Below are 18,237 nucleotides of genomic sequence, written 5' to 3'. Positions count from 1 at the left end.
TCTGCTTAACACAGTCCTGAACCACTGGGAACTTGATAGACTACTAAGATAATACCTTAAGTGAAAGTGAAGAATGAGACGCAAACAATGGTGTCTTTATGATGTTGTATTGCTGGAACCCGAGGAATCACAGGCACAAAAGGCAGATTGTGTAGGTGTGAAGACACACATTACTATTGCATCCCTTTTGAATGTGATTTGTGGAGCCTTTCCCAAGAAACTCACGAAAGCCTTATTTATGTTGTTTGCTTTGGTTGTTGAACACTTCAACAATGTGGGAGCAACATGTTTGTGTTGTAGACAACGGTAGGATATTTTATTAATAGTCATGTATAATCTCCACAGAAGAGATAAAGAGATTGATGGGGGCTGAAGGTAAAACAGAAGCAGCGGAACAGTCTTCAGAGAATGATTTTAAAGAAAGCACTTCCAATTTCCATTTGATTTATCTTCCTTAGGTCTAAAAATGTGCATCAAACTTGATACATTTCAAATCTTGCTGCAGGGTGTTCCAGACAAAGAGGCCACTGATCAGCATAGCTTTGTTACTCATCTTCCTCTGCACTGTGGAAACTGTCAGTAGTTTTGAGTCAGCAGAATAAGAACAGATAGATTTGATAGAAAGTTCTATTTTGGCACTTTATATCCCTCAAGTAGAATGGCTGTTAGAGATATCTGCAGTACAGCTTGTTGGAAACACCATCTCTGCTCTCACAGACCTCTGCCGATCTTTCATATCTACTATAGTCTCAAAGATATCATTCCTCTTTTCTTGACTTCTGCTTCCATATCTGGTGACTGACCTGAACTATTGTCACACTAAATTATCTTTGCACTACGCTGCTGCACAAGACGCTTCATGGATCTCTCACCAGCAGTGTTCTGAGTATGTGTCTCTTTGTGTAGCTTTGTGAACCAGTTGTGTAGCGATTTCACCTGTGCCATCAGTACCTTGTCATTTTGTCTCCCTCTCTCCACAGAGTTGCAGAATGGATGAGCAAAGATGCCCCCTCCCTCCCCCCCTCAAAGTGAGTCACAAATCCACACATCGTCTCGCAGAGCAGGGTCTGGTAAAGCATCCGTAATGGCAGAGTTATAAACCTTTCCTTATCGGCTGTCAGACAGGCTTTAGGATCCTCACCGACTGAGTTAGGAGCTCAACAGGGACGAGGACTGCAAAATCCTCTGTTGTCCCATTACCTAGACAGCCGAATGTAGTAACTACCGAAGACTGGTGGAAAGTCTCAGCACGGAGTCTGAGGTCATGTCAGAAAGGGCATAAAAAGTAACTTGGTGAGGTTTTGGCTTATCTCAAACCTGTATGATGTGATTTTGTAGTTTGAAGTGAAGATTTCTATAAAGCTTAGTGTTGAAAATAGAGTTCTACAATCCTACTGGCATTCAAAATGACAAAATAAATGATCTATTAATTATGTACATCTTCTCATCACCAGTACGGTTAAACAACAGCACAAATTTTTGTGTAACTGTCGAATATCTTATTCCAACAGTTGGCATTAATATACGGCTGGAACAGCTCCCACTCAACTGAGCAGGACAGGCATTTTACTAAATGTTTGAAGCTAGTTTAGGAGATTTGCTTCCAATCTGCATCTCAGTCAGCACATTTCATGTCAGGTGTTGGACTGAGTTGAGATCAGGGTTGTGGGGACACAAGTGAAGTTCTCAAATGCCAAATGAAATATTCTTAAGTTTTGTAGCAGTTAGCCTTCCCTTGAATAGTGCTAATGGATTTTACTCATATTATTAAAAAAAACAATACTGGACCCCTCACTTACTGTAAACACAGGTATGTGGACAGACACATATTTCATAAGTGTGCCAGGGTCCACATATGGGCTAGCTTTGTTGTGTGATTGATTGTCTGTTTTTCCTAGTTCCCTGTGGATACCTGAACAAATGTTGACAATGTGATGGAGCTACAGTGGAGAATGACTTTTTCAGCTGTCGTAAACAATAATAAACCCATCAGCTTTTGGGTTGGCCTTTTCTTAGCTACAATGAGCAGCTTCTGTCTAGACCCAGCATTTTTAGCCATAGTACGTGGAAGTGGAAATGTCGTTAGTCACAGACTGGATGGATTCCCATGAAATTTCATGTATACATTTCATTTCCTATAGTGGCTCTCCACCTTTGTGGTAGCTACACCTGCCAGTAATCCCATGTCATAAGTTTTTGGTTTGTGCTAGGGACAGTGACTTCAGCTGTCACAGTGAAATGTGAAAAATATTTTTGCTGTCACTTCTGCGACATATACCCAGTAGCTTTTAATAGAACAAGTCTGACCATGGTCTAGGATTGTTGAAGAGCATTTTTAAGGAAAAGGAGAAAATATAAAATGAAGGGATGGTGGGGATGCCAAAAAGTAAATTGCAGCACAGAGTCATTGTTTCAAACATCACAGATTATTGCCACAGTAAATGAATTCAATTATCAGAGGGGAACGTGAGAGATGGAATTTATGTCATGTGATAAAGTGCTTGCATTAGCAACCGCTAACTGATAGTAAGCTTCTCTTATACATGCAGTAGAATATCACTTTCTCTTACTATGTGAAAGACTTCTTTCTCACAACAATACTAAGAGCTTTTAGTACCCAATCACTGGAGACTATAAAACATATGCACTTTGGACAAATCTCTGCCGAGTTTAAATGGCTTGTCTATAGTTATAAACAGAGCAGGAGTGATGAGTACAGATTGTGAATCTCACAAATCAAAAATGGATACACACTACCGCTCAAAAGTTTGGGGTCACCCAGACAATTTAATGTTTTCCATTAAAACTCACACTTTTATTCATGTGCTAACATAACTGCACAAGGGTTTTCTAATCATTAATGAGCCTTTCAACACCATTAGCTAACACAATGTAGCATTAGAACACAGGAGTGATGGTTGCTGGAAATGTTCCTCTGTACCCCTATGGAGATATTCCATTATAAATCAGCTGTTTTGTTGACTATCTAGTTTGCAGCTAGAATAGTCATTTACCGCAGGAGCAATTTCTGATTCATTTAATGTTATCTTCATTGAAAAAATTGTTTGTTTGGGTTTTTTTTTCAAAAAATAAGGACATTTGTAAGTGACCCCAAACTTTTGAACAGTGTACATTATTTTAGAGGACTATAAAGCATTAGTGAGAAAGGCTGACAGTGTGGGCTCTGTCATGTTTGCAATACAACAGAATTAATAGAACTATATGTTACTGTAGTTAGTATTTTGTCACTGTCTGTGCTTATTGTTATTTCTCTCCAATAACCAAAACTGAAAGTATGACTCGAAGCGGCTGTTTGCCAGCCTGACTCATATTTGTTTCTCTCCCTACAGACAGAAGAAGACTACATCCCTTATCCCAGCGTTCATGAGGTACATACAACATACCCTCAAACAAATAACTCACACACAAATGTTTTCTAAATGTCAGAAAATGTAATGCTAAAGTTTTGAAAAGGTTTCAAAAGATTTGGGGAGCATGAATTTTGTAAAACAGGGAAAGCAATGCAGTGCTTGATACCACACACTGACTGTTATTTTTTACAAATCAGTGCTCCTCCTAAGCATTATTTCCCTTCACTGACAGGTTTTGGGTCGCAGAAGTCCATTCCCACTCATACTGCTGCCCCAGTTTGGAGGCTACTGGATTGAAGGGACCAATCATGAACCTAAAGACCCACCAGAGGCAGATCAACCTCCCTGCCCTACCTCCCACATCAAACTGGAGACAAACAGCACTGCAAAGATCTACAGGAAGAATTTCATGGGCAAGGTGAGGACGGGAAAATGGGTCTGGTTTCATGTACTAAATAACATAATCAACACTGGTTTATTTATCCATTCATCTTAAATTATACCTGTATTTTGGGAAAAGGCCGCCTCTTTCCATTTTCTTAAAATTACTCAACTGATGTTGGCGATTCATCCTGGTTGAAAGTGTCGGTTTCCCATTTGCCAGAACCCAGCTCACTTGTGTTTAGAAAAATAGAAAAATTAGGATTCTGTCAAGGGACAATGAAAGTAAAGAAGAAAATCCCCAGAGTTTGTGTCTGTCTGTGTGCGTGTGTGTGTGAGAGACAACTTTTCAGGCATACGGAGCAACACATGGATACGCTTTTCAAAGAGATGAACAGCTGAGAAATGTAACTTCTGTTAATAATGCAACAACTTTGTTAGTATTCTCTCCAGAAGTGAAGTGCATGTAAGTGTGGAAACAACCAAAGCAAGAAAAAAAATACTCACGGCATGGCTCAGTGGTAGAGTGGCCGTCTTGTAACTGGAAGGTTGCTGGTCCGATCCTTGGCCTGTTGAGCTCATGTTGAGGTGTCCCTGAGCAAGACACCGAACCCCTAATTGCTCCTGGTGGGTCGTGGTTAGCGCCTTGCATGGCAGCTTCCGCCATCAGTGTGTGAATGGGTGAATGTGATGTATCATGTAAAGCACTTTGGATAAAAGCGCTATATAAATACAACCATTTACCATTTTATCATGCTATATAAATTTCCTACCTAAGATACAACAAGCTGTGCATTCAAAGTAAGATTTTGTAGAACTCGGTGCACTCTAACTTCACCTTTTCCTCAAGGGCAGTTCAACCACTTTCCTTAATTAGTAGACTGTTACTCTACCCATCTTCAATTTATTATAGCATTTTTTTTTTTATTGTGTCACCTACTGTGAATTGCTGAAGGAGTGTTCATCCTCGCATTAAAATTTCCTCTGCTTATATGCCCGCAGGAACACTTTAATTACTACACTATGGATGCTGCCCTGGGTCACTTGGTCTTTTCAATGAAGTATGATGTCATTGGGGATCAAGAGCATCTCCGCTTGATGCTCCGGTACAGTTTCCTATTATCTTTATCTCTAACTTGCATCTGCTCATTCATGATTTTTTCTCTCTCGCCTGTTTCTTCCAAAGCGTGGCTCTCTCCTTTGCAATACCTTCTGCAATTTTCCTTTGCCTTTATTCCATTTTCATCTTTCTTTTTCTTTTTTCTCCCTCCGCTGAACATAGAACAAGCCCTGGCTTTCAATACCCATGCAATGCATTGATTTTTTTCCATCTACTCATACTGTAGGTCCTCCAAACAGAACTCTTTAATAGAATATTTTCACACATGGCTTGATTGTGTGTCCCAGATTGATTAAAGCTTTTCCCCCTCAACAGTAGCATTAAGTGAAGCAAAAATGTCACAGAGGAAGATGAGAACTCTCAGTTCTCACAGGTTGCCTCTGTGATGAATTTTAAAATGCATTTTCCAGTAATACACAGTACTGCTTAAAGACTTGTCCCTCCTATCAGATGGTAAATGTTCTCATCTCTTTAATTTTAAATTAAAATATGCTTGTTTTGGTCGCCCCCGTAGCTCAGCAACCCGTAAACAGGAGCTATAGTCCCCAACGCAGTGGTCATGGGTTGGTGTTTAACCAATGGCCACTTACTGTGTGTCTTTGCCCCACTCTTCTCCCTGTGTTTCCTGCCTCTCTCTCCACTGTGTAGTATAATGAAGGGCAAAAAAATTATGCTAATTTGACACAGTCTGACAGTTTTGGTCAAGAATCCTAAACTTTTCAATGATGGCAGATTTTTGTCTTAGTCTTTGGAGGGTCTTTTCATTCTAAATCATCCATCCATCCATTCTCTATACACCACTTCATCCTCATTAGGGTCACAGGGGAGACTAGAGTCTATCCCAGCTGACTTAGGGCCAATAAAGGGGACACCCTGGACAGGTCACCAGTCTATTGCAAGGCTACATATACAGACAAACAGTAACACTCATATCCACACCTACGGACAATTTAGAATCACCAATTAGCCTCAGCATGCTTTTGGACTGCTGCACAGTGGTATAGTGGTTAGCACGTTCGCCTTGCAGCAAGAAGATCCCTGGTTTGAGTCCCGGCCTGAGCCCGGGATCTTTCTGCATGGAGTTTCCATGTTTTCCCTGTGCATGTGTGGGTTTTCTCTGGGCACTCCGGCTTCCTCCCACAGTCCAAAAACATGCTGAGGTTAATTGATTACTCTAAATTATCTGTAGGTGTGAATGTGAGAGTGATTGTTTGTCTGTACATGTAGCCCTATGACAGACTGGCGACCTGTCCAGGGTGTCCCCTTCCTTTGCCCGAGTCAGCTGGGATAGACTCCACCACCCCCTGCGACCCTAGTGAGGATAAAGCGGTGTATAGAGAATGGATGGATGGATGTTTTTGGACTGTGTGAGGAAGCTGGAGAACACGGAGAAACCCACGCATGCACAGGGAGAACATGCAAATTCCATACAGAAATATCCCAGGAAGGCCGGGATGCGAACCAGGGATCTTCTAGCTCCAAGGTGACGGTGCTAACCACTCAGCCGCTGTGCAACCCCTTCTAAATAATATTGTTTCTAATATTAAATAATCCCTAAATAAGAATTTAACTAATAATGCTCTCACGGATTTGGAAAAGGTGTTACTTTTGTGTGCCTGGAACACATGAAAACAGAGTCCAGCAGAGAGTTATGTGTCATTTTTCTGCAAAGAATTTTGTAATAATGTGAGTCTAAATAGTGAAAGGTATATTTGCACAGATTTTTCAGTATAAATGCTGACTTTAAAATAACCCAAAAAATATTCTACAATTAGCACTCTATTCATCCATGTTGTACAAGTGTAATGCCTCCCACTCACCATCACCTGAACTGCTGAAATCCTCCACTTCTTCACATTCTGCTGAAGACAGACGAGGGGGAGAGAGGCAGAATGCAACACACCATATAACCTGCAAATTAATTTTAGCACCTGAGAGACTCCACTCCTGCATTCTCTTTGTTAATGGAGCTCCAGAGTGGATGAGTGTGCAGTGAGGTAACAGCCACTCTGCCCACGACGTTTTTCACATAGTGATGTTTTCCAGTGGGTGGGCACTATCCACAGTCAACCCATGCACCTTTGTTAGTGTAGCCACAAAAACAGACACATAGTCATATTTACAACACCTGTATGGCAACAGGATGAGTCAAAACCTCTCTATTTTTAATTTACTGTCAGTGCCCTGTACACTGTAAAAATACAAACGGTTTACTGTTCCAACTTTCCATTGTACCATACCATATGACTGTTCATGCAGATCAGAATTAGCCTAGCCGCACAAGACAACCCACGGCAATGAATTTAATTCTCTGCCAGGGTGGGTCTAGTTACCCTCGGTAAGCCTCAAGGTTGGATGCTCCTAAAACTGGCCAACGAATCACCATGAAGTGTAGAGTCAGAAGGCGGGCGTAACTAGGGTTGCCAACTTTCTCACAACTAAATAAGGGACAGGTGCACAGTGCCACTAAAAAACATCCTCTCAACTCTCTATCGTAACTGTCAGGTAGCGATACTCCTTCCTGTTCAGTGCTAAAGTTATTGATCTGCATAAGCAGCACATGGCTAATTGAATATTCATGAGATAAGATCAGTCCAGCTGGTTAGCATTCTAAAGGCTATCCAGGCTAGCAGCGGTGAAGACGTAAAGCTGATGGAGGGATAAAAAACAAAGGGACAGCACAAAACTACCAACAAACAGAAGACAGCACCTAACTATTACTGGACCAGAGGACAACACCTAACTATTACTGGACCGGAGGAGCCATTTTTCACGGCTGGATGTTTAAGTTTAAGATGAACAGCGGCTGCAGCTAAATTCATTGGCTTATGAAGATCGTAAGATCGTCAATGGGTGAGCAACACAGTTCATTTAAAATGCAGAGTTTGTGTTTTGTTTGGAGGACATGTAGCTGTGAGCTGCTAATCAGAGTTTAAAGGCTATGGGCTAACTGGGAGTTTACTCAGGCTTGGTTACTTAATGTGTGAAATGAAACCAAAGACAGATATGAAGCAGATTGCCATGCGGAATGATTCTATCCAACTTGCAAGCAAATAGATGGAATTATGACTTTTCCAGTCATTTTGGAGTTGTGTTTGTGTGTGATCTGTGTTCACAGACGGGTTATAGAAACAGGACGGTCAGCTCAGGCTGAGGTTTGGTTTGTTATCGTCTTAAACTCTGGTAAACTAAAATATGTGGCTCCAGCCTTGTTCTTGTGAGACATGATGCTGGATCAGTGTTCGTGTTTCTGTTTTGTTGCTGTTGATTATGCCCAGTAGTTGTTATTCACTGAATTCTGGAGTGTGGTCAGCTGCCAGAGTGTAGCGTGAGCTCTAGACCTATATATTTGACAGTACTCTTGTGGTTCTGTAACGTTTTGATTACAAGCATATCTGCCGCTGTCTCAGCAGGCAGCATTTAGGAGTAGACACGCTGTTCCACCACAGTAATGGCGGCGCCCACAAATACGGGACATTTGAGATCCCGGATGAGACAAATCAATTTAGCCCAATTTATGGGATGTCCCGGCTAATACAGGACAGTTGGCAACCCTAGGCGTAACTAAGTGACGACAGAGGCGCGACGATTCTGACAGAAACAACCAGAAACAACTAGCCTAGCCGCGCTAGACAACCCACAGCAATGAATTTAATTCTCTGCCAGGGTCGACAACAAAAACGACAACAGTCGTTGAGCTCCATTAGCACCGACTCTGAATAATCTTTCTGTTAACATGTCTGTAATATACTTGAGCTTCACCCATTGACTGTATAAATAAGGCTTCACCGAACTACCGCATCCTCTGATTTCTGGCACTCTAGGAACTACGTCAGCCTATTCGTTGCGCTGATTGGTTGTATACCTACTCAATTGCTGCAGAGTGATTTGATAGACAACCTTTTAACCTGCCTCCCTCCCTGTCGAGAGTTCCTAGACCCTTGTATCTTCAGACCTGGGTCTAGCGCGGCTAGGCTAGGTCAGAATGGTTATAGTGGCAGACAAAAAAAGTCGCCAGGACGCTTTGGAAAGTCGCTAGATTTAGTGAGAAAGTCGCTAAGTTGGCAACACTGGCGCCACGCTCCGCATCAGCTAGTGCTTCTAGTGTGTGTGTGAATGCGCGAACTGATGACATCAGGCCGGGCGTCACATAAAAACTCACTCACAACTCCATTTATATTGGTTATAGTTTTCTCATTTTATGCGGAAATTGTGAAATCAAGCGGGACTATTTCTCTTTTTTTTCGTGGAAATGTGAGATTCTTGAGGGAATTATGCGCTGTTTTGCGGGGATTATGCGGCCTTTTGGGAAATAATTGACCCCCGCATAATCAGCGGCATTTTGGTGATTAATGCAGGAATTCATGCCATCACATAATCACGTTTTTCTGGAGGGTCTAATTAATGTTCCTTGGCCTTGGATGCTTGCTCGATTGCCACTGTAGGAAGCAATGTAGCTCACTGAACATGCTAAAGACTTCTCTTATACTAGAGCAGATAAGCACACATTTCAATCCGTTAATAAATCTTTACATCTTATGCTTTTGGTTTTAAAAGGGCTAAAAGAAACCCAAAAGATGCTGTCCTACAAATTCTTAAAATATAGAGTATGCTTTCCTACAACAGCTCCATGCACACTGCTTTAGCATAGGGAGAAATCCAAAGCATGACAGGCTTAGTGACTTATTTAGTTACGCTTGCTAAGCTATGATTGGAAAAGTGCTGTTCGAGGGAGGGGTCTGCAAACTCACAAGCCCTATTTGTTATATTCATTAGCTTTAGAGTTGCTGGAAGGTGGATTTTGTTACTGTCAGACAGAGCCACCTTTAAAATGCTAAGCTAAGTTAGCCAGCTGCCTCCAGCCTCATATTTTTTGTGCAGATATGGAAGTGGTATCAGTTTTCTCATCTACAGCAAATAGGAAATGAGACAAAATAAGCACATTTTCCAAACTGTTGAACTGCTGCTTAAAATATCCCAGTACTACTAGCAAAGTAAGGAGGAGCTACCATTTGTTGATCAGATTTTCTGGACAGAGATTACGTTTTAGTTTTCACAGTTGTTTATTGTTCTCCTTGGATAGAGCAGTGACCCTCTTAAAAAGTAAAGATTCTCATTCAACCCTCTTCCAGGCAATCTTGGGTCAAACTATCCACACAGCCTGTGCAAGAAAGATTTTCTTTGAATTGACAGTTCACTTCCATTAATGCTAAGCAAGAAACCATTAAACCAAGAGGATTGCTTTGGATTAGAAATGGAACAGCAAGCATTTTGACTTTTCACACTGTTTGCCTTTCAGGACAAAGCTAAAAACCTATCATGACGTGATTCCCATTTCCTGCCTTACTGAGTTCCCCAATGTGGTTCAGATGGCCAAGGTAGGCATGCTGTATATTTGTTGAAACAAACTGTATTTCACTCTATATTTAAAATCGATGAAGCTAAATGTACTTTTTCTTTTATAGCTTGTTTGTGAAGAAGTAAATGTGGATAGATTTTACCCTGTTCTCTACCCGAAGGTAGGCACTGGTCCTCATTGTCACTGTCTGTCATGGTGTCTACATACGAAATACTAGCTTGACTGGAAACTTTCTGTTCTCTCATCTTCAGGCATCGAGACTCATTGTCACCTTTGATGAACATGTAATCAGCAACAACTTCAAGTTTGGAGTCATTTATCAAAAGTTTGGCCAGGTTAGTGCACTTCAGAGATAGTGCTGCTTAATCTTTGTTTTTGAAGTCATGTTCTTCTCCTACTGAAAATGTTTTTTGCTTCCTCTTTGCAGACATCAGAGGAGGAGCTCTTTGGGAATATGGAAGAAAGTCCTGCCTTTGTTGAATTCTTGGAGTTTCTGGGCCGGAAGATTGAGCTTCATGACTTTAAAGGGTTTGGACGCCTTTCAGTTCAATTTCTTTTCGTTTTCTCAGCGGATTCATTTCAGCACTTTTGGTTAATTCTCAGTGTGGCTCTCTCCTTAATGCCTGTCAGAAGCAGGCCATCATTTACTTTGCTATTGATCAGACTTGGCTTTAAATGAATCCCTGGAAAAGCGAGTCAGAATGTTCTGATATTTGTAGTGTTCCTGACATTGTGATTGAGTAGGCAGAAGAAGTGCCCTTGGCATTTACTTAATGATGAATGAGCGTGGATGGACCGGCTGCTCCAGGAGCATTCACCTGTAATCAACTAACATCACTTTGTTCATCTTTTTTCATCTGTATTTCGTCTGTTCACCTCTATCCTCTCCTTGCCTTTTCTTCTCATGTCCATCGTCTCTTATTTTTGTTATTTCTGCCTTTAAATTTCCTCTCTCTGCTTCTGCCTCTGCTCTTGTCCAGTTTTCGGGGTGGACTCGATGTTACTCATGGGCAGACAGGGACAGAATCCATCTACACAAATTTCCATAATAAGGAGATTATGTTCCATGTGTCTACCAAACTGCCTTACACAGAAGGAGACTCACAGCAGGTAAAGTGACATGCCACATCCGGTTTACTAATTTCCTTCATTAACTCCTCCACTTGGGATTTCTCAATGTGTCTGTGGCAGTAAAGCTTACAGATCAGAGCCTGTAAAATAAATGATAAAGTAGGTTGAATCATTTGAATCAATACTAGCCATAATTCTGATGGATATAATATATGGATGAGAAAATCAACAATGCTCACGTTTGATAAATACTATATTGCTATAACCGTCATGCAATTAGCTTAGCGTAGCATCAGGACAAGCATAAGGACTTGTGTAACATTATGTTTGACATGCAGCACACAGCACCTGATTACTTTTGTCTGCCTGTCTTTATGTTCTGTAATAGATTTTGTGCAGGAGTTTTATACTCAATATTTTATTGTTTCATATACGCTGTTTGGCTGTAAAGGAATTGCCATCCAATTTCGTTGTACTTGTGCAAATACAATGTAGGCATTTGTATTTGAAACAGAGCTCTTTGCGCAGGTAATAAAATCTACCTAGCAGCACTTCTAATGCTCATTGATTAACATGTTGTATCTCGTTTTTGATCTTAAGTAATTTAGATGTCTGTTTGCTAAGCTATGCTAATTACTGCTGTCCACTGATGGCACCATATTTTACTGTGCAGAGGATGGCATTGATCCTCTTATCTAGCACAAGTATACAGACATGCATATTTTTACAAATCGTGAATTACCACTAACTATAAATTTAAATATAACCGAAAGTTATGCTATAAAAGTTTTTTCTTCTGTGAAAGCCTTGCAGACATTTGTGTGCAGTGATTTGCTAAGCAGATGGCATTTATTTGGGTTTTACAGTTTTGTTGTCCTCACTTACCCTGCCGTTTTTGAGAAATATCACTTCTTGAGTTTTGCCGTTTCCATCAGCATTGCAGTGTTCTCTTGTGGCATTGAAGTTTTTCCTCTGTTTGCAGCTGAAGACTTTCATCTCTTTGATGCCATGTCCTCAGCTGCTCTTCACTGCCTCTTAGAGTGGTTTGAACTTTGTTACCACAGTAACCCTGCACAGACAGTCCATATTGCCAAAGCATGGAGAGAAACACAGGGCATAAACAACACCCACATGGGATGAGTCGACAGGCAACTAAAGAAGAGCAGGCAAGGTGTAACCATAGCATCATGGCATTATTTTAGGAAGGAGAATATATGATTACTTATGCACAGAGTTTATGAAGAATTTATGTACAGTCGTCATCTCGGACTGAATTTGGTCCATTTTGAAAGGCTATGAGGCAGTAACAAATGCAATAAGAAAAGCACTCAGAGAGCGCAGTACTTCGCCAAGGTTGCTCAGTTGTGGTATGATTTCCAACAGATGAAATCTTTAAAAAATTCTTGGTCTGTGTGATTGTCAGCAGGCAGCTGACATAGTGTTCACTTGTAGTCATAGCATCACTGCCACAATCTAATCAGCTGGTCATTTCTGACCTTCCCTGAAAATGTCATGCAAGCCCATTGGTCTGTTCTGAGTAATGTTGCTAACAGACAAACAAACAGACAAACCAACACCAATTGTCGCACAACTCCACTGCGTTCTTTGGTAGAGTAATTAATCTAGCAGTGCACTTGCTAAGTTTCTTTGTATCTGTCTATGGTCATGCTTTGGTTTTGCAGTTTATCTGCACGGAGAAAGCAGGAATGTTATGTTAATGTTGTTGAGCCATCTGGGTTCTGAAAGCCCCTGTGTGCATAAATATAAATACTGACCGCTAATAAGCTCAGGGATGATGCAGTGGTAACTCGACTGTCCTGCATCTGCATGTACTCTGTCTCACGCTCCTCACTCACCTTTTATTACTGCTCTTGAAGTGCATTTTATGCTTTCGAGATGTAAAATGTTGTAATTATTTTTTTAATCACAAAGCTGCAGAAGCATGACTGTCACAAAGGACAAGACTTGTAAATGCAATTCTCAGTTTCCCCTAAAACTGCCTCATTTTGCAGTTAATCTCTGTGTTGACAAGCACCTCAATCAGATAAGTCACATTTAAGAGACTAATTAAGAGCTTTTTTGATGTCAGATAAACTTCTCAGACATTTTCACATTATGATTAATTAAGTTTGCATCGAGTCAGACTCTCTGTTTTGCGTGAAATAGTTTATATTTGACATTTCTGGCATATTTATGAATGTTATGGCATCAGCAGATTGTGAAAAAATTTCCAGGGCTGAAAACAGATGGGTGATTGTTCTCATCCAAACAAACACAGTGGCTTTACCAGAGACTAATGATTTAAGTGATTCTGGAATAGCACATCATCATCATCATCATCATCTCTAAATCTCAGAATAAATATTTGCTGTATTGTACTGCACACACAACTGGCCGTCTGATGAGACCTCAGAGCACCAGCCAATATTAGAGCTTGTATTAAAAGGTGTGTTATCGACTTTAGTGTGCTAAATAATGTGATGAGAGATGCAGGGTGACCAGTGCATGCTGCTGCCGAGCAAATATCATGATGTTGAGGCCTCATCTGAGGAGGAACATTGGAGCTGCGTTTACATTTGGTTATTTGGCCAAACTGCCTACACTGAGAATCTTTTAAAGTAATCATTTCTCTTTGTACGGCTGCTCAGTGTCGTAGTGGTTTCGCCTTGCAGCAAGAAGATCCCTGGTTCGAATCCCAGGGTGGGCCTGGGATCTTTCTGGATGGAGTTTGCATGTTCTCCCTGTGCATGCGTGGGTTTTCTCCGGGCACTCCGGCACAGTCCAAAAATATGCTGAGGTTAATTGAGTACGCTAAATTGCCCGTAGGTGTGAATGCGAGTGTGATTGTTCGTCTGTGTATGTAGCCCTGTGACAGACTGGCGACCTGTCCTGGGTCTCCCCTGCCTTCGCCCGAGTCAGCTGGGATAGACTCCAGCACCCCCCGTGACCCTAGTGAGGGTAAAGTGGTGTATAGAGAATGAATGGATGGATTTCTCTTTGTCACCAAACTTAATCTGTTTGCGAAATCTGATATGCATTCCCTCCACTTGACTGCAACATAATGATTTGGGACATAGAGCCTCTGTGATAAGAATCCATTGCCTTTTTGGTGGGCTGAACTGAATACATTTTGACATTCTGATATCTACCAGCGTCTTCAATTATCTTACTGTTTGATTGCCTTAAAAAGCATCGGGGACATCGTGTCCCAGACAAGAAATATGCCCCAACTTCTGCAAAAATCTTATGTAAATGTATTATGTCATATTTTCTATTTGATGAGTTTTAACAAGGGAGAAAAAAGGCACACCTTCTCAGATATTTATGAGGGTTTGTGAGTTGTCAAAAATTAGAGTTTGTAGCAAAAAGCAATCAGGTGACAACATATATTCATATTTCAGCACAAGCAAAAGGTGTCCCTAATCCTTGGCAACAACAAGCTTTCTAAAAGATGTTGCTTGGTTAAAAATTTAATGCTTGAGCACAGTCTCTGTCCTCCAAGTGCTCCAGCGTCCTTTTGGCAACTTTAAGCTTTTTGGCAATGAAGAAATTGCAGTTATTCAGCAGCAATGATCACAGTCAGCCATCTGTGGAGTCATAAACCATTTTTTGTTTGGCTTCGCAGCACCTCCTCTGAGATTCTGATTCATTCATTTCCATAACATCAGGGCTTAAAGTAAATCATTCAAGAATAGTCGTATCTATTTTGATAAATTAGTCAAATAGATTTGTCTGTAGCACATACTTTATTCATTCATAAATGTTATGTATTCCACTCATAATAGAATCTTTTATGTATATAGAATAACCTAATGTTATTTCACACATTGCAAGGAATCTGTACAATATCAACAATACACCACTGTCCTCTTTGCTGCTGTAACACTGCATAATTTCCCACTGTGGGATTAATAAAGGATTATATTAACTTATCATGTGTCTTTCAGTTACACTGTTTTGTGTATTTATTTCATTTTTGCAATAAATACTTCAGATGTAGATTTTTTCTCTTTTAAACAAGTGGCACCAGATCTACAAGATGTAAGGATTTCATATTTTTGGCTGTCAGTAAAACTGGTTTGTCATGCATCTCAGAGAACAGACTGTTTTCTTAAGCTGTGACCACCCCTCTGCTGGAAATATATTTATTTTTCAGTCCCTCTTTCAGTTCTGGAAGTGATTCATTGACAGGCCTGTGTTTTCTAATACACCAACTGGTTATTTGAGATGTTTCCGCTGTTGTTAGTTTTGTTTATGTGTGTCCTCCAGCTGCAGAGGAAGAGGCACATAGGCAACGACATTGTAGCCATCGTGTTCCAAGAGGAGAACACGCCCTTTGTACCAGATATGATCCAGTCCAACTTTCTGCACGCGTATGTGGTGGTGCAGGTGGAGAACGCATGTACAGACAATGTCACCTACAAGGTTGGTTCCTGGGACAGCCAAGGACACTACTTCAGATCTGCTCCTTCGTTGTTCAGAATTTGTATTTCATTGCTTACCTGCTTTTCCCTTTCAGGTGTCTGTGACAGCAAGGGATGATGTACCCTTCTTTGGCCCTGCTCTACCAGACCCTGCCATCTTCAAAAAGGTCAGCAGTCACAAAGATACATGAACCCAGTCCCCGTTTACATGCAGATGTCACAAACCTTGATTACTCTGCCTTACCTTGTCTGTTTTTGCCTTCCTCAGGGCCCAGAGTTCCATGAGTTCCTCTTCACCAAGCTCATCAATGCAGAATATGCCTGCTACAAAGCTGAGAAGTTTGCCAAGCTGGAGGTGAGGAGCACTCTGAAGCAAGCTGTCCAGTGAGAGTGTCACTGCCCTTAGTATGTGTGTTAGCACAGGTCTACATTATACTAGCTGTACTCTTGATAGGAAATGACAACATAGTGCAGATTTACTGTCCTCTGGCATTTGTCAGACAACAGCAACAACATATACAAGCTCCAGTTTATCATTCTGATGCAATTTTTATTACTTTCCTCTACATCTACACTACCAGTCAAAGGTTTGGACACACCTTTTCATTCAATTCTTTTTATTTATTTGTATTATTTTCTATAGTTTAGATTAATACTGAAGATTAACATTTTTTTGTTTACAACATAATTCCATATGTATTCTTTTAGAGTTGTTATGTCTTCAGTATTAATCTACAATGTATAAAAGAATTTAATAAAAACCATTGAGTGAGAAGGTGTGTCCGAACTTTTGACTGGTGGTGTACAAGTCCCTTAATTTGAAATAATGAGTTGTCTTAAGTTGTAAATTTCAGAATAAGTTTTATCAAATATGTAAACTGTCCATATTGTCAGGAGCGCACACGTTCAGCTCTGTTGGAAACGCTGTATGAGGAGCTGCACATCAACAGTCAGTCCATGATGGGTCTTGGGGGAGATGAAGATAAACTGGAGAATGGAGGCGGAGGAGGAGGGGGAGGTTTCTTCGAGTCCTTTAAGGTACAGCATCATTCCTCACTTGATGAGGTGCACTAGTAATTTGCAACTCCACATGCATGAGAGGGAATGGTGATGAGTGGAGAAACTTTTAGGATGCTTTTTTGCCTCCCCTGTCTCTTGGCTGGGATTCTGGGTATTCACACATGAGAAAACAAAGCATAGAAATTTTGCAGTATCTCAAAGGACCAGTCCTGTGGCATTTGCTTTCCCCACTTGGCTGCGATTGCTGAACTCGATGTGTTTTCACATGATGGTGCGGCTTTGGAGTGGCCTGCTGTGTATGAAAGGCACTTTGCTCTGACTGAGGGTGCTCCATCAATGACCATTAGGGTGTTGGAGCAGAGCTCAGCCAGCATGGGCGAGGCACAGCAGTAGGAACTGTGATGGTGTGTGCCTGATGAACAATTTAATGACCCCTCATTAGGGAGCCGACGATGCAGTTTGTACTTCTCCCCATGGGCAGCATTCCTTTGCAGTTTTTCCTCTTCTCTCTGTGTTGATCACGGGTTCTTTGCCATCTATTCCATATTTCTCTGAAGCTTCAGAGAAAAACAACAACCTAGCTCTCAGTCTCTCTGACTCTGCTATTTCTTAAGATCCATCTTTCTTCCATCCTATCATAAACTAGCACAAATATTCTCTTGCATTAAAAAAATCTTTTTTTTTCCTTTTCACTATCAAGAGCTATCTTGCTGCCTGACTTTCCCACAGTCACACCTTCACAAATTACAGCTGCAAAGATTTGTCACTGTCATTTTCTCTCAGCCTCTGTGTAGATGTGTGGATTCTACTGTCCTGCTGTCACTCTTACACTACCATTCAAAAGTTTGGGGTCACCCGGACAATTTCATGTTTTCCATGAAAACTCACACTTTTATTCATGTGCTAACATAATTCCACAAGGGCTTTCTAATCATCAATGAGCCTTTCAACACCATTAGCTAACACAATGTAGCATTAGAACACAGGAGTGATGGTTGCTGGAATTGTTCCTCTGTACCCCTATGGAGATATTCCATTAAAAATCAGCCATTTCAGGCGCCCGTATAGCTCATCGGGTTAAGCAGGCAACCATGTTGCATGCAACCCTTTGCTGCATGTCTTCCCCCTACTCTTCTCCCCATTTCCTGTCACTCTTCACTGCGACTATCACAATAAAAAGGCAAAAAAATAAATAAATAATAAAAATCAGCCATTTCAGGTGCCCAGATAGCTCAGCTGGCTGAATGGGTAACCCACAAACAGGACTTCTTGTCCCCAATGTAACTGTCATGGGTTTGAATCCAGCCCATTGGCATTTACTGCATGTTATATCCCACTCTTCTACCCATGTTTCCTGTCTCTCTCCACTGTCCTATACAATGAAGGGAAAACAATATAATTTTTTTTAAAAAATCGCTGCTTCCAGCTAGAATAATTGTTTACATTAACAATGCTTTGACTGTATTTCAGATTAATTTATTGCTATCTTCA

At 40.9% G+C, this 18,237-nt stretch overlaps 1 protein-coding gene across 13 annotated transcripts in view; it reads left to right on the top strand.

Annotated features, from left to right (window-relative positions):
* rap1gapb (RAP1 GTPase activating protein b) overlaps positions 1–18,237 on the top strand; it is a 137,565-nt gene that overhangs the window by 110,487 nt on the left and 8,841 nt on the right. For 12 of the 13 annotated variants that reach the window (XR_007941972.1, XM_051948302.1, XM_051948301.1 and 9 more), the window contains 13 exons: positions 981–1,028; positions 3,351–3,389; positions 3,604–3,789; positions 4,755–4,858; positions 10,172–10,250; positions 10,338–10,391; positions 10,483–10,566; positions 10,659–10,759; positions 11,212–11,341; positions 15,572–15,727; positions 15,822–15,893; positions 15,995–16,081; positions 16,621–16,764. Coding sequence is in view for 12 of the 13 variants with exons in the window: in XM_051948294.1 (XP_051804254.1) it covers positions 981–1,028; positions 3,351–3,389; positions 3,604–3,789; positions 4,755–4,858; positions 10,172–10,250; positions 10,338–10,391; positions 10,483–10,566; positions 10,659–10,759; positions 11,212–11,341; positions 15,572–15,727; positions 15,822–15,893; positions 15,995–16,081; positions 16,621–16,764 (1,284 nt within the window). In the remaining variant the exon portion in view is untranslated. The remainder of the gene's footprint in view (positions 1–980; positions 1,029–3,350; positions 3,390–3,603; positions 3,790–4,754; positions 4,859–10,171; positions 10,251–10,337; positions 10,392–10,482; positions 10,567–10,658; positions 10,760–11,211; positions 11,342–15,571; positions 15,728–15,821; positions 15,894–15,994; positions 16,082–16,620; positions 16,765–18,237) is intronic. The other variant, XM_051948295.1, reaches the window with a different exon arrangement.

This window comes from Acanthochromis polyacanthus, chromosome 5 (genome assembly GCF_021347895.1).
Source record: "Acanthochromis polyacanthus isolate Apoly-LR-REF ecotype Palm Island chromosome 5, KAUST_Apoly_ChrSc, whole genome shotgun sequence".
Taxonomy (NCBI): Eukaryota; Metazoa; Chordata; class Actinopteri; family Pomacentridae; genus Acanthochromis; species Acanthochromis polyacanthus.
The sequence above is the reverse complement of the archived record's forward strand: the minus strand, read 5'-3'. Positions and strand labels throughout refer to the sequence as shown.